Here is a 16,227-nt window from a genome sequence, read left to right as displayed (position 1 = left end):
GTCACCTGTACACAACAGGAACAACGGTAACCGTTACTTTTACAAGAGATTCAAACATCTTAGTATTCTAAATACAAGCTCATGAAATGTTTATCACCATACAGTAGCTTAGAAGAACAAGCTATACATTGGCAATATACAAAGTGACAGCTCAGATGCACAATAGTGTCCATTAGAATATATTAGTCCTTCCAGCCAGTTATTGTGAAAGACAGGCCAACATCTCACACCTCAGTTCATTTTGGCACGTTAACCAAGTACAGTAGAGCACTGCTCTGTGTCACAGCTTTTTTCTTCTCCAGCAATCATGGTACAAAGGCATCTCTTCCCTCAGAACAGGGTGCTGAGCTGTTTTATTATTTTTAAAACCTGTTGAGCACCTTACCGTACACTGTCTCTGAGGATGGCTATAGCTGTATGTAGAGCCTCCAGTTTCACTGCAAGCCAAGCAGGGGGTGACCCTTTCCGGAGCAGCAGCTTCACAGCCTCCACTGCCCCCTCCATCGTGACTACTGCTGACTTATATTGCTCCTCAGAGGGTGGATGACACGCTCTTTTTGCCAGAGGCTGCAGATTTAAGTAAACATGAGACATCATTTATAATGCTCTGCATAAGTGATCAGTCTTCATCCAGATGCAAAAACCCTTTAGATGGAGAAGAGCTCCAAGAGACTCCCTTGCCTTGTGAGAGTTCTTGCCGGCTGGCAGGCAGTGCAAAGCATTCAGGTATAATAAAGGCCAGGAGTGCATGTGAGCTTTTTTCTTAGAACGTGGAAGGCAGCAAGACCATCTTGAACCTCTTTAGATACGTCCCAGGACTGACATAAATCAACAACAGAGCCCAGATAGTTTAAAGAAGTTACATACCTCTCCTGTTGACTCCAGTTCTCCATCCATTTTCATAAACTGTGCACTGCAGATAATCCTTTCTTGCTTCATGCGTTCTGTTCGAGCTTCTGTTGTCTCTTCTACTTGCCTCGTCTAGGGAGAAAGCCACAGGAGAGGTAACTAAACCAAGGCAGCATTACTGACCTCCATAGGCTCAATTTATATGCCAGAACAAAGGGGAGGGAGGGAGGAAAGGAGAGATCTTAACACAGAGTTCAAAATGAATCTAATTTCTCACTCTTCTGAGCAGGAGGGTGAACTTACCTACAACTTTGGTGTAGCATCACTGGCAGCTATTAGTTCTTTTGCTCATTATCTGCTTGTCAAAAACTGCTCATCCAGATAGCTCTGCCTTAGGTTACAGCATCATAACCACCCCCTCTTTCTCATTGTCTATGCTCTGCATGAATAGCGATCTCCTCTTAGGAGAATTGTTTTGTGACATGCAAAAAGGATGTTTCATACATGTTCATTTAGCTTTCAGAAACTGATCCAAGTGAAACGGGGAAGGAAACTACACAAACCGAACAAGGAAATCCCCATCTTTTTAATAGATAACTTCTCTGCTTACAACAATAACTGTGCAACCTATTTTTTTTTTTTGGTTGTTGCTCAAGGAGGGAAAAGCAGAGCATTTAAATCAAAGTTGGGAAGTACTGGAAGAGCAGCGTGCATAGGAATGGGAGTAGTTAATTCTGCTGATTAAAGCAAATAGAAAAGTTCAACCAGATCCCAGTTAACAGAACTTTTAAATTTTAAACTTACTTATTTAATCACCATGCCAGTGTAGACATAGTTGACATTGCACACGTTATAAGCAGTACACAGCCTAAGAAAGCAGTAAAGTGGTTCAACAATATACATACCTTAGCCAGAAAACTAACAACTTTGTTCTTAGTTTCTTCAGAATTAAGGCACTGAGGAACAACATCTTCATGGCTTGTTTCCTGTTATACATAATGAGTAACAGTTGTTTAGAATATTTATATTAACAAAGGAATAGTCGATACAAAAAATGTTTCTATGACAACCCCTTCCCTGCTGCAACCAATCTAAGCAACCAATGCTTCATCTTCCTTCACTTCCAGCTCCAGACACCACTTACAACTGTGTTAGCCCTCACTACTTTTGATATGCAATAGCACTTGTAATACTAAGATGTAAACTGGTCAGTGAAGAGCAGCAAACATTTAAGACAGAAGAATTTCTGTACAATAAAAGTTAACAGAGCCAAATACACGCATCCAGAGTTCTGCTATGCTTACCTCTGCAAAATGTGTAAATGCCTCCAATGCATGCTGATGAATCAGCCAGGTCCGGTCAGCTAGCAGAGAAGCAAACAAACATGACAACTGGGATACAACTTGCCTCTGCAAGAGGAACAAATATCTGTCAGTTCCAAAGAGTTAGTTGTGCATATCTTACCATCATGATTTATTGTTAAAGAATCGCTCTAAGGTCAAGGGACAGGTTTGAGAAATGCAAGAGTGCTACTCTAAGTCAGGAGAAAAACCCAACACTGTAAGGGAGGTGACGTGTTCTTTCTTGGAGGTTCAGGTGTCAGTCCTTTCTAACTGGTGAGAAGCAACAATACTAATAAACCAAGCATCTTACATGTGCTCAGCATGTCTCGATGAAAAGCAAAACTGCCATAGACCATTTATTAATCTCGAAGATGACTATGTCATGGCACTCCTGTATGTATTGCTGAACTTGATCCTTTAACTTTATATTTAAATAAATAGCATATGTTTTCATCAAAAGACTGATGATTATCTTATCTAAATAAGGTCACAATTACATTTACCTGTGCTTCTTTTGGTATAAACACCTTTCCCATAGAAGAGAGAAAATCCACCATTGCTAGACGAACATGATCTGGGGGATCCAACTGGAAAAGGGAAAACTGCAGTGCAAATACCTGTAGAAAACAAACCCCAGTGAAGCTCCATCAAACAGGCTGCAGGTAAAAACTGTTTTGTCTCATCTTCAAATCTGAGGACATTGATTTTCAAAAACTGTACTGGAAACAAAAGGAGGTATGCTACACCTTGAATGAAACTGGCTAGGATAAAGCTGCAGTGTGCAATTTAGAAAGAAATAGCTGTGCTCTGTAGCATATCCTTATATCTCAATTATCTTACTGAGTAACAAGATTCTCAAAAGCAATGTTAACCAAAATGCCATATACTTGGTTTAAAGACCAGGAAAGTAATCAAGGAAGAGATAAAATTAGGAACCTCCATGAGTTAAGAGAAAGCCAAGCCATAAAATAACTCATTTGATATTTCAGTAAATCAGAGAACTTGGTTTTCATGAAGTAAATTATTCATAAGAAGGTTTGGGTTTTGGTTTTTTTTTTTTTTTTTTTTACCTGAGTAATCAGTTCAGCATCTAATGCTTGGATGAAAAATTCCAAAAGGTGAAGTAATAAACACACTGTCTGCTGGAGACTTGGCTCATCTGAGACCTTCAACAGATCACAAGATATTAGTAACATTGTATTTTAGCTTATGGAATAACTACTTAAGAAGAAAACTTAAGTTACAGTAGTGTTCCAAAATTCTTAGCCTAACTTAACTCACATGAAACAACACATCACAGGCAGCAGAATAAAATATTTAAATAGTCATATCAATATTTCTAGGTAGTCATATTTTACAAGACACTTTTCTTTGATCTTTATTAAGAATATGTCTTATCCCTCATCTCCCTCCGCTCACTAATATAAGCAGCTAAAGGTTAACTGAAAAGAAATAGTTCAGATCCGTTGCCAAATGTCTTCACAGGTTGGAAAGACATCTGCAGGGGCTTTTCGTCACTTTGTTGGCTTTTCTTCACCCCAACTCTCAAACTTCATTTTTTAATCCAGAGTATGAGCCATGACAATCCTTTTTTCTTACTGCAACTGCAGACATGAACAGGGATGCAGTGGCAGGAGAATCGTCTTACCCCCTTGTTCTCAAATACAGGAGGAATGTTACTAGCTCTATGGGTTTTCACATGCTAAGCTATGTACTAATTAAATCACCATGGGTTTTGTTCATATTCTAATGAACATTCAAAATAGGCCAAATTTGTAACTGGTATGAATCAGAATGAGGTATTGCTGACTTGTCATTAATCAAGTCTGAATCTGACACTGAGTAACAGATGGAGTAACAAGGAGCCATATATGTAACATTCAGGCAAATTCAAACTCTGCTTCCCAGAGCACACGCCTGCCAAATACATAAACCAGCTGACAGCAGATGGGCAGAAATGCTCCAATTCAAGTAAAACAACTTAGTAACAAACACTATGAAACAGCACCAGCCTCTCTAAGACATCATGCTTTTGCCATTGCAGCAGCAGATTCTCTTACCTGCTTAGCCTGGAGAAAAGTCCAGAACTGACCAAGCACTCCCAAGACAGATGCCTGAAGTTCTGCCTCCAGAGTGTCACCAGCAAAATTGCAGGCAGCCAGCAGGACAGAAAGAGCAGTATTCTAGTAGGGGAAAAAAAAAAAAAAAAAAAAAAAGTATAAGTAAGACCAAAAAGCCTACGCATAAAGCAAACCAAAACCCAGGCTTATATTAAACATCTAAAACAATATAAGATGGTATGAAGGCCAACGTGCTGTGTTGGCTGTGCGGTACAGTTAATCCACCAGGCCACTGGCCAATAAAGCTTCCAAAGCGAGGAAACCACTCACTTATGTGAGTTTCACATGGTACTGTAGTCATTAGCTCCACTGGCTGGTGAAAGCTAGCAGCAGACACTTCATGTGGAAGTCTACGGTTTCTCACACTCCTCTCCTTCAGCAACAAGGCCAGTGAGCATCCTTCAGATTTGATGCCACATAAAACCAGCCAGGACTTTAAAGCTTAAAAGTAATTGTATGACATAGTATAAATCCGAAATTCTAAAGAAAAATACATCTGCTCACCGAGAGAGCAAACAGCAACTAAAATAACTAGTAAAGCAAAAGAGCTACAATGTCATCACCCTCAGAGTATAGGGTACTATGGTGCTGTGTATTAGGACAAAATATTAAATAAGAATTCTTGCTCAGGCATTTGCCAGTTAGGTATGGGAAAAAGCTGTGCGACACATAGAAAAACAGAATTGAGGCGAGAGCAACAGAATCCTTATAGCTTGGAAATCCAGAGTTCTCAAACTTTTACAAAGAGAACCAAATCTCCTTTACCACAGGTTGGAGCTCTCCCAAAGCACGCCTGCTATTCAGCCACCGCCTGCACTGTGTGAGCCCTGCCACACAGAGCTGACAGGCCACTTGTTTCCGAAGATCAGGATTCAGGGCCTTGAGGGATATATGCTGCCACACAGCCAAGTTCTCCACCTCTTCTGGAAGAAACTTATGAGCAAATTCTACCTGCAAACAAAAGTTAATATTAACTAAACAGACCAGAAAACAATTTGATAATCTGTCAGAAAGCTGAGAAACAAAAACGCATGACTAGCTTGCTTTAGAAATATTACACAAAAAAAACTGTGTAAAATCTTTCCTTTAAATAAAACCCAACTTTAAAATATAAAAATCTTCTAGAACTGCCACCTCCATCGTCACCTATCAGAATGATTAAGCAACTTATTCTGTCAGCTGCTTGAAACAATGGCCGTGGTGAGTAGAAGAAAGAGCTTTAGAGTTTCTGAGGTGTATAGAGAGGCACTGACAGGAAAGGCTACTTACTACTCTTTAGATCTGACGACACAAGAACATTCATGAACACCAGTTGCAGATGCAATGACAGGTTGTACAGTTTCAGCAAATGTGGGAGATGTGCCATTTTCATACTTAGTCAAAAAAAGGACTTTGTAGCTGCCCAATAAGACCACTCTTAGAAAGGTGTATGTGCCTTTCTTGTTTTAAAGAGCACATCTGCAAAAATTAGGATCCACTATGACAAAGTAATAACAAGTACAGTATCAATTACAGCAAGCAAGCCCTCAACATCTTGTCATTTCTGAAGAACTGAAAGGGGATATTTTAACACAGGCCACTGATTCAAAACTGTTCTATAAAAGACAGAAGATACTGCTGGTACACTTGCCTGATGATCTGGAGCCATTAAGAACAGCATACGCCTCAGCAGAACACCCAAGGCAGAGACCTGGTAACAGTCGCTGGGCCAAGACTTTATCTGAATTAGAATAAAATGGTAACGTATCTAATTAAATTAAGGAAATAAAAATCACCACTCAGCAAATTAATTATATACAGAACGTTCTGGCAGTTGCTATGCAGGACCACAGCAGTAACTCTAAAACAGTACAGAACATGTTGGAAATACTAGACATAATGTTTTATATTTTCACAGTACTGCTTTTGCTAATTATTAACCCAATTTGAAGAATTAAGACAGTCTCCGTTTGTATTTGGAAAAAAATGAAATTCCTGTCTTTGGTAATTTAGAAAGTTTGCCAGCAGAACTAGGATTAAAACTGGTGCCAAAGTGCAAACATCAGTGTGGTTCTTACCAAGTGGGCGATCACAATAACATGGTGAGCGCACAGTTCAGCTGTTCCATACCTGGAACGTGAGAGACAAAAGCTTGTGAGTCTGTACTTCCTACTTTGTTGCAGTCCAAGTATTATAAATCTTTTCTGAGAGATGGCCATTTCCTCTAACATATTTAAACTTGATAAACACAGACACAATTTACTTGAGAGAACCATTCCAAACCCAATTATTAAATAATATAAAAAGGTATGTTCCCCTTACTTGCATGAATGTAAAAATGGCTAAGCCATTTCTGCTCCTAATTTTCAAAACATGCTCTGTATCTGAAAAGAATCCAATTCTGGGACAATTCTGTCTTAAAAAAAAAAATCTCTCTTGAAGAATTATGTACAACAGAACTAACTGGATCTGTGGAAATCCTGCTTGTCCTGTAATAAAATCATCTTACCGGGCAAGGAAGCACCACGAGTCCATTGCTAGCAGAGATGTGATCATACTAGAACTCAGCACAGCATCCAGCAGAGCATACTCCTGAGGAGAAAATATATATGTAAACTCATGCAGATACAGATTGCAGACATGCTATTATTCTTACTCCACTAATTAGGATAAAACCTAATAAAATTTTCAGTTTGTCCCATTTAAAATGTTTTAAGAACTCATGTTCGTACTCTGTATTCCGCTACACCATCAAGCGAGCAGCTGCACCTTTAGTTTTGCATACTTTGAATGCACATGTACATTCATTTCAATGGGCTGAGGATCCTTCACTTTTCAAAATATTTCATCGTGTGCATCCCTTCTTTGCAAGGCAACTTCTACGAAAAATATATTTTTATTTTTTCAAACCAACATATTGCAAATTTTGCCAGCTTTCTTCACAGCTTACTGAAAAACAAATTTTCCTCTTTTAAGAACACAAATTTTATCTGAAAGAGTGTAGCATTCAGAAAAAAAAAAAAAAAAAAAACTAAATTAGGCCTATAATTTTTGTGACATCTCTTAACTTTGTAAAGGTTTACATTTATCTAGAGGTTCTTTTGTCTATGTGCAGTAAAAAGTGAAAAACATTTAAAACATTATATAACATTAATCAAAGCCCAGAATACTCCTCTGAAGTAGAAAAATTTGCTTATTACCATTTTAAGGTATGCTCTTAGCTGGAATTGCAACAACATAATCTACTCGAAATATTAAATGCCACTTTATTACTTCACAGTATAGACTAAAAAAATGTAAGTTTAATAAAAACTGAATGCTGCACAAAAAAAAGCACTGAACTTTTATAACAACTTGACCTCCCCCCCTCCTAAATAGAACAAAAATTTCCAGCACCACTGAGGTTCTCAAGAACTTCTACGAAGCTTTATTTTCCCCTTTCCCACAAGCGACATTTGCTGTATAACTGAACTACAGTCACGTTAACTGTATCACCGCTGCTTTCTACAGAACCACATCTCTTTAGAGTCAGATCATTAGAAAGAACTCATTCTTTTTTAAATAGTACCTATGCATCACGACAGCTGAAGAGATGATAAGCAAAAAACAGTCTTACCAGCTGAGGAAAGTGTGACGGGAGTGTGGAAGCAATGAAGGAGCACAGGTGGACACAGACATAGTGATAGAGGGTGATGGGAACTGCTGGCTGTCCTGTACTGATCACCTCTGGCAAACAAATAGGGAGAGAAAGCTCACCAGAACATTGCTGGAAACTGAAGAAGAGAGCTGAAAACAAAGACAGGCTGCAAGGGTAAAAGGAAAAAAAAAAAATTTAACTTAGCGAAGTATCAACAAATTACATACATATCTCTCTTCTTATCCTGAAGTACTCTAAATACCATTCCTTTCCTGAAAAAACAAAGACATCTCTGCCTCTGTATCCTTCACTCCTGAAGCACTGAACATCAGATCCTGTTTTTCTCAACATAAGGATGTAAATCCATAGAGTCTGACAAATTCTACTATTTGTTTGCAACGGAAACCCCAGCAGCTGAGCCCCTCTGTTTGCCCATATAGACTGATTGCTGTGGTGAAGAATTACAACAAAAACCTTTTCAGTACCTTTTTCCTGTGTTCCAGAGAGTTTGCACTTTTTCAGGCTGAGAGGACAGCTTGTCCATTATGGTAATCAGGACGAGACACTGGGGTAGCTGCTGCTCAGGAGGGAGACCTGTAGAAGTTGTTGGTTTTTTATTAAATGTGATGCTAGTTGCCCTGGTAAATATATCATGTGTGTAAACTGGCTTTTAAGCAAGTGACAAACAATGAACAACTGGCGAAAGACAAAAGTTCCCAGTAAAACAATCAAAAGTCATTTATAGACATAGCTGGGAAAAAAAGGAACACTTCATCATGAACAATGTGTTTGAAGTGAAAAATAAATGCAATATACTATATCGGGTAAAATCTAAAATATTCCAGTTCTGAACTGTCACTGCAAGATGCTGCAAAGGAGTTACAATCTGGATGCCTCACGCTTCCAGTCTCCTTGAAAGCACCGGATGCCTCAAAGACTGAAAACACAAAGTTTTTTTTCTAAGTGTGTCAGGATAATCACAAGGCCAGAGTGCACATGTGGGAGAGAAGTCAGCTCTCTCAGAATTATGACATGTTGGTCAGGGCAGAAATTGGGGAGGTGGGCATGTTATAACAAAAAGCTGATCATTTTCCAGTTTGAAGGCATTCTACTTTTCACAGAAAATACCTGATTTAGGAAAAAATAGCTGTCTTCCCCCAGCAGCAGAGCAGCAGAAAAATTCCCAGCCTACTTTGCAAGTTTGTGACAAGTGTGGATTAACATGCAAAACAGCAGAATTGATAGGATTTCTGTTAGCCACATTGATATTGAAGTTACTGCGAGTGCTTTGGAAAAGATGCATTCAACAGCAATATGAACTATGTGTTACAAAATCCACCTGAGTTAGCATGCATATCTCTGTACCCTAGTACTTACAAACAAATTAGAGACAAGCAAACCAGTAGAGAACATTGCTTGTGGTCCAGAAAGTCAAAATATCAATCCCAATCCCTTAGAGATGGTTACATAGTACTACAGCAGCAGTAGCTGTATTTTAAACCCACCTAAGTTTTCACTTAACACTTGCTCCATAAAAGGGCGAAAGGGAAGAAGCTGGTTGATGAGAGGGTCCAGAGCCACAAGAAAAACCCGGGATATTTCATCTCGATGAACTTCCAAGATGTCTGGAGCATAGAGACTGGGAGGAAATTTGCTGAGGGTAGAGGGAAAAAAAAAAAAAAAAAAAGAGTTAAATATTCTCAGTAGCATTTTCAGTAAAATTACTTTTCAAAAGAACTACCAAAAGGCAAATTAATGATTCCCTTGTTATTGTGAAAAAGACAGAAAAGGCTCCCCATTTTAGAGTATGTATTATAGCTGAGTTACAAGTCTACATTCAGGCTTTAAAGTAAGCATCACAATCCAACATTTTCCTAACATTGAAAGAAGACCTTACAAGATCACAGAAAATGCGTGTAAAGTACACAACATGTATAAGAAGTAATATACTGTATCACAAAAAAAGTCAAGCAAAGAAAAGCCAAGAAAACACCTGTATACACAATTTGACAGTCATAAATGTGACAGCACTAATTTAACACGCGACACTAATAAAAAGGTACCACAATTTCTTTGAAGACAAAAAAAAACTGGGCAATAAAAGAAAAAAGAGAGTGATAAGAGAATAAAGCAAAAGAGATCATAAAATGACAACCTTCTACTCTTGCAGCTTATAAAGTGACTGTAAAAATGCTACCTTCCTACACAAAAATCCTGCTCAGCTTTGCCGAGTGAATAAAAGTTTACAACCTTCCACTTGAGAAAGATCTACAAGGTAAGTAAAGTTAGAAGAGGAAACTCATAAAAAAACCAAACTACTTGATCTTGCAGTAAATTCACATGCGCATCTCACCACAGAGCCTGGTTTCAATTCCAAAAGAATGACTGACTGTTACAAAGTCACTTTCCCCTATTCTTCCCCACTATTGCAGCAAACAGTACAAAACTTTTGAAAGAAAAACAATAAGCCACTTGCAGACTGTTATGCTCTATGAGAGTAACATTAAAAAAAAGCTTTTGCTTCTGGGAGAACCATACAGTCTTTTTGTGACATTGCACAAGATTATAAACACAACAGGAAAGCTATGAAAAATTTCAGGATACTCTGTTTCTGGATCCTCTCTCCCTTCAGGACAAAAGTATGGCCTTTGTATTAAACTAGAAACAATCTGTCAAATGTTGCTGCTGACCTGCATTTAGTCTTGGATTTTTTCTTTCACTAGAATTTAAGACAGAAAAAAAACCCAGTGCATGGCTATGTAGTTATACATGAAACAGAACGGAGTTAGGATTACTAGAGAATGGTAGTTCTGAATTGACTTGACTTTCCACAATTTGGCTAACATCACGCTACCATTTGTTTGAAAGTAGAAGGTACACTGCTGGGTTGTTCTGTTATAGCTCTGCCTAACTGCTTCACTGCAAAGCGACTGAAGGGCGAATCCTACCTTCAGGAATTTTGACTTTAGGAACAAGAATTTTCAAATGACCTTGCACAAATAGACCCAGTGTCCAAGACCATCAATCTGCATATTCTAAATATAACTAACTTATTAAGAAATGTTGACATAAGTAATTGCAACAAAGCTAGTGGTTTATCATTATCAGACACAGCACTGATCAAGAATGGGGTTAAAGTAACTAATGTCACACAAAACCACCCAATTTATTAAAAAAATATTTTAGATTTCTGTACATGAAAGAAGAAAGCAGCAGCTCCAGAACAAGAATTGTATTTTTACATCTCAAAATACTTGTAACTTTAAGAATGCAATATCAACATGTTATTAAGATAGTATTAATAATCAATTATTTGTGATTCACTTACCTGTATATTTGAAGAAACAGCTGATGTAACTGAGAGCACAAATCAGAGAAGAAAGAAAGAAATTCCTGCAAAAGCCATTAATTTGGAATGGTACTTTTAATAAAATACATGATTAAATACGTTTCCTTTCTGTTCTCTATATTGGTGTGTAAAGTACTAGTCTGCAAAAATTGGTTAAGTTCTAACAATCCACAGCACAAAGCAAGTGCAAAGCAAACAATAAGCAAGGTATTCCTAAGATAAATTACGCTATATGTATATACATCATAGGTAAGACAAATTTATAGGCTTATTTTAAAAAAATGGTAGGTACAGTTGTAATAGCTGCAAAAATCTAAGTGGTCTCATAAACGCTGTAAGGTTGTTTTATCCTGTCACAAAGCTATTAATTTTGTGCCAGGAAAAAAAAAACAAACCCACAACCAAACATGAAAACAAAACAAAAAAAAAACAACAAAAAAAACCCAAACAACAAAAAAAAAACCAACCAAAAAAAAAAATTCCCCCCTGCTTTGACCCCGTGGGACAGAACAGATGCAGAATGCACTATTGCTGTTCTTCCTAGAAAGCAAAATTTTTTCACGTATATTCTTAAAATGGGTAGATTTACTGCATATCTTCTAATAATGAGAAAATAAAAGACAGCAACAAAACAAAAGGACCAGGAGAAGAGCAGGAAGTTCGTGTCAAAGCTAACAACAGTATGCAGGCACTTATTATTAATGCTACATTGTTTTCCATTGTTTAAACGAGCAACAATTCTGAATACTTGGGGAAAGGTTTCATCTGCATAATCTTACAGTTAATGTTACTATTGCATTGACACAAGGCTGCCTGTAAAGACTCAACATCTCCTACCAACTCCTCAGTGACGTTGCTTGTAACAGCTTATTATTTTTGTTTTTCTGATAAATCACAGCAGTAATCCTGCTTAGGCTTGTGAATACATACAGGTGGAAGAACTACAAGCAGGTTATGCATGGATGAACCCATATGGTATAGCTATAAATTGTTAAGATATTATGCAGTACAAAATTATTCCATTTGCAGACCAGAGGCTTAAATTTAATACTAACATAGAATTCAGGTATTAAAACCTACCTTGGTGTAGTGTACAAGGGAATTAGCAAAGAACCTGCACAGTTTGACTGTCTTCTGGAACAGCCTGAGGTCAGTGCCTTCCTGCCAAAAAAAAAACCCCAAACTGTTCTAAAACTTAATATACAGAGCAATACAATAAAAAAGAAAGTTAGATTGCTAACAATGTTCAAAACCTATTTCAAACTTGTTTCTCTACAGACTCTGCAGCTATGGGGGGGGAATTTAAAAATCTTCAGCATGTCTCAACGTTTTTATAGCAATATTCAGAATTGAAATGTTAACTGTTGATTGACTGTGGGATATCATCAGTTTAGGAAATAAAAATACATTCCCATAGAGTATGGTGGAAACTTATTTTCAGTACCTCACTAAAACATCCCCAATCTAAACAAAGTTAGGAGCCTCATTTTCACGTGGTTTCAAAAGAACAAGGTATTATGCCTACTGCATGAAGTGAAAAAAAAACCCAAACACAACTCCAAACCTCTCCAAGTAATAATACAGCACAAAGAATTTATCCTCCTCAAGGATAACGGCAGCTTTGGGAGCTTTTTAATTCACCTGTATCTCTGACATCTTCATTTGTTCAGCCAGTTGCAAACAAGAGTGAAAAGAAAGAAGAGTGTCCTTGCACAGGCCACTGAGGATGTCACTGTGTTTCAGATGGCACTGCAGCAGAGAATGATGCTTCAGGCTTTGCCTAAAAGACAGGAATATAATCAGATATTTAATTGTCAGAAGTGATCATGCAATGAGTTAGTACAAATCCAAATAACCAATTCTTCTACTTAGGCTTTTACACAACACTAATTGGAGCAATATCCACATAAACCAGAACAACACAACACTAATTGGAGCAATATCCACGTAAACCAGAACAACCCTCTTCATAGCCATGACTGAAACACAAAGGAGAAGCAGGATGAAAGCAAAAGGCAGCACAACTTAAGCCAAAAACACCTACAAAATTGCAGGTCAAACCTCTTAAGATTATTTAGACAACGGCATTTCAAATTTTCTTCTGCATTGCAATACGAAAAGTCAAGCTTTATGACTTCTCACACACGATTCCTGACTACTTTCACTGACAGTGCCTTTAATACTACTTACTAGCCAAATCTCTAAACTTACTTACTAGCTAAATTGAATTATTGAATTTCATTTTGATTTGAAACTCTGAAGATAAAGCCGTTGAAACACTGGTTATTTAAAATTGCAGTGTGTTTATACTATAATAAAATACAAAGACTTCAGTGACATACTTGATTATGAACTTCCACGTATTGGCATGAAGAGCATGGTCCATATTGGAAATGACAGAGCATATCTCCAGCACAGTGTGGATTACTAAGGAAGAAATAACAACAGCAACAACTGAGTTAAATCAGATTCATGAGTTCACAGCTATGCTACTCTCCTAGGAAAACAGCAACAATTACAAGCACTAGAGGATACCACTGCACTGACACTGAATCAGGGAAACCGCTCAGTGCTGCTCCTTTCCTAAAAACCTACACAATATGCCCCATCCCACAGAGAAAGTTTGAGGATAAAAACGGAAATATTTCAAGCTGCAAAATGCTGCCTTCTGAAAAGCTAGTCAGCACTAACTGAGCGTGCTCAGAACCCTGTTTTAAAAACTCAGACATACTCTCCATAAAAAAAAAAAAAAAGACTGACCAAGACTACAAAAAGGTGTTAGATCCACATGTACCTGACACCATATCTGTGATGTTATCTTCAGTAGAAGCAGAGCCCATGGAAATCATATCAAGTAGCTCCATCAGCTGCTTCTGAAGAGAGTAAGTTTCCTTGAACATAGCTTGTAGGAGGTCAGAAATCAAATGCAGATGCCCACAGTACACTGATTCACTGTCCTGTAGGAAACGAGGAAGAAGGAGTTTAAAAAAAAAATATTCAGCAATCACAGCCTGATTTTTCATGTGCTGAAAACATCAAGAGCTTTGTCATATTTCACTGGAAAAGAGAACAAGGCATAGTCGTAGCTACTTTAACTCAATATCAGGCAGATCAAAGCCAGATCTGTAGCTTCTGCTACCAACCCATTTGCTAAATATAAAATGCTATTCACCTGCAGTTTCATCAACAACTGATGACATCTGCCTGGCTCTAGCGAGTTTACTGGGCTTTGGATTAGGCCTCAATGTATGAACCAAAGATCATATTTCTGAACAAAACAATACAATGTTAGCAACCAAGGAAGTAGCATTCCAAATATTTCCCATTACTTTCAAATTAGAATTGTTAAAGTATGGCACCTGAGTTCAAGTCCTGACATGCAAAACTGATGTAAGTGTTCCCATAAGAAAGACAAATTGAAAAGTGAAAATGAAGGCCAACCAAAAGCTACTATGTCCTTACGATAATCTTGTTTTATTTTCACTGCTCTAGAGAGAATTAGTGTTGCATCCGAAAATCCAGATCTGAAACTGATCATAACTAACATAAAAATTCTAATGGAAACTTTCAATCCACTTTGGAACTTGAATAAAGTAAGTAGCATGATTTTGGTAACGATTTGCAGCTCTGAAAATACTGCTGTTATCAGAAGTGCACAGATGTCACAGTGAGCCTACATTCATAAGCAAAATGTTCAACTGACATTGATGCAAAATATGGAAATAGCACAGTCTGTGCCTCTCACTACCAGGTCAGATTTGCTGGGCAGAGAGATGAAAAATCATCTTTGAAACTGTGCACTAATTACATTCTGTAAACTATTTAACAACTAAATTGAAACAAAAAAATACAGTAATTTGACAACAATATTATTTCAAAATATTATCTTCTTACAAAGTGAGCATGTTGTAAAAGCCAACCAGTGTAAAAATTTTTCTCTTCCTAACACAGACTTACCTTGCAGTGTGTAAATGTGTTCTTTATTACATAAAGAACAGAGGATGGAAGGGTGCGGACACTGTCCAGAGGCACACACTCTTGCAGCGTGCAGACGTATCGTACACAACTGGTCAGAGTTTCCAACAGCTGCACCATAGTCTTAAAGCAAAAAATAAACAACAACAATCAATGTTTTTCATTCCTTCAATAATTTCAAAAGCATCTTTTCTTAGCTGAATTGCACCTAGATTTTTATGCCATTTAAAGTTCACTATTTGCATAAATAGTTTGTTAAAGATGAATGAAGCTTCATAAAATAATAGCAAGCAATTACAGAGTTTTTCTCCAATACTATGTAGTCTTTGAAAGCTTCATATGTCTTTTGACTACTGTTCTCAATTTACAAAACTTTTAAAACTCAGAATTAAGTGACTGTATAAATAGATGCCAGATTCACTCTTTAAATATGGAGAATCACATTAAATTTGCGTTAGGAACTTAGGCAGAATTAGAGAAATTTTTTTTTTAAATTATGATTAACATCACATGTTCTATGTGATCAAATCATTCACAAAATGTTAATTGAACTTCAACTGCAAAGGAAGATCAAATTACATTTTAACCACCTGGTTTGTAGCTGGCAAAAATATTCTAAAAACCTCTTAACTGTTTAGGTAAAAATCAAAGAATAATATAAACATTCCTTTGACAGCTTATCTCATGGGACTTGCCTGTAGAAGATGCCTTACAGTACTGCATAACTCTGTATTCTGGCTGGTTAATCCTTTGGCCTCACTGGATAATTCATACATCAAGTTGTCAAATAACTGTAGAGTCTGTCAGAACAAACCAAAACTTTAACATTTTATTTATAAATGTACACATGCAAAGATACCAAGATGATAACTCAGAGAAGAAAACAACACTTTCCAGCATTTTAATCATAAAGCATGGTATACCAAGAAGCAAAAACCATCTTATGGTTTTCCCAAGTTATAGACAGAAGCTATA

At 37.3% G+C, this 16,227-nt stretch overlaps 1 protein-coding gene across 1 annotated transcript in view; it reads right to left on the bottom strand.

The window, feature by feature from the left end:
- The window catches only part of FIRRM (FIGNL1 interacting regulator of recombination and mitosis), an 18,523-nt gene continuing 2,296 nt past the window's right edge, over window positions 1–16,227 (bottom strand). The window contains exons 4-24 of the mRNA XM_082484712.1: window positions 15,948–16,052; window positions 15,235–15,375; window positions 14,072–14,234; window positions 13,620–13,704; window positions 12,919–13,057; window positions 12,358–12,438; window positions 11,257–11,321; window positions 9,434–9,582; window positions 8,414–8,522; window positions 7,908–8,094; window positions 6,801–6,883; window positions 6,370–6,421; window positions 5,939–6,032; window positions 5,078–5,259; window positions 4,253–4,375; window positions 3,263–3,358; window positions 2,696–2,809; window positions 2,154–2,258; window positions 1,755–1,835; window positions 868–981; window positions 1–567 (exon numbers count right to left, since the gene is read on the bottom strand). Coding sequence (XP_082340838.1) covers window positions 382–567; window positions 868–981; window positions 1,755–1,835; window positions 2,154–2,258; window positions 2,696–2,809; window positions 3,263–3,358; window positions 4,253–4,375; window positions 5,078–5,259; window positions 5,939–6,032; window positions 6,370–6,421; window positions 6,801–6,883; window positions 7,908–8,094; window positions 8,414–8,522; window positions 9,434–9,582; window positions 11,257–11,321; window positions 12,358–12,438; window positions 12,919–13,057; window positions 13,620–13,704; window positions 14,072–14,234; window positions 15,235–15,375; window positions 15,948–16,052 — 2,454 coding nt within the window. The 3' untranslated portion in view covers window positions 1–381. The remainder of the gene's footprint in view (window positions 568–867; window positions 982–1,754; window positions 1,836–2,153; window positions 2,259–2,695; window positions 2,810–3,262; window positions 3,359–4,252; window positions 4,376–5,077; window positions 5,260–5,938; window positions 6,033–6,369; window positions 6,422–6,800; window positions 6,884–7,907; window positions 8,095–8,413; window positions 8,523–9,433; window positions 9,583–11,256; window positions 11,322–12,357; window positions 12,439–12,918; window positions 13,058–13,619; window positions 13,705–14,071; window positions 14,235–15,234; window positions 15,376–15,947; window positions 16,053–16,227) is intronic.

This window comes from Vanellus vanellus (genome assembly GCF_965231255.1).
Source record: "Vanellus vanellus genome assembly, chromosome: 5".
Classification (NCBI taxonomy): Eukaryota; Metazoa; Chordata; class Aves; order Charadriiformes; family Charadriidae; genus Vanellus; species Vanellus vanellus.
The sequence above is the reverse complement of the archived record's forward strand: the minus strand, read 5'-3'. Positions and strand labels throughout refer to the sequence as shown.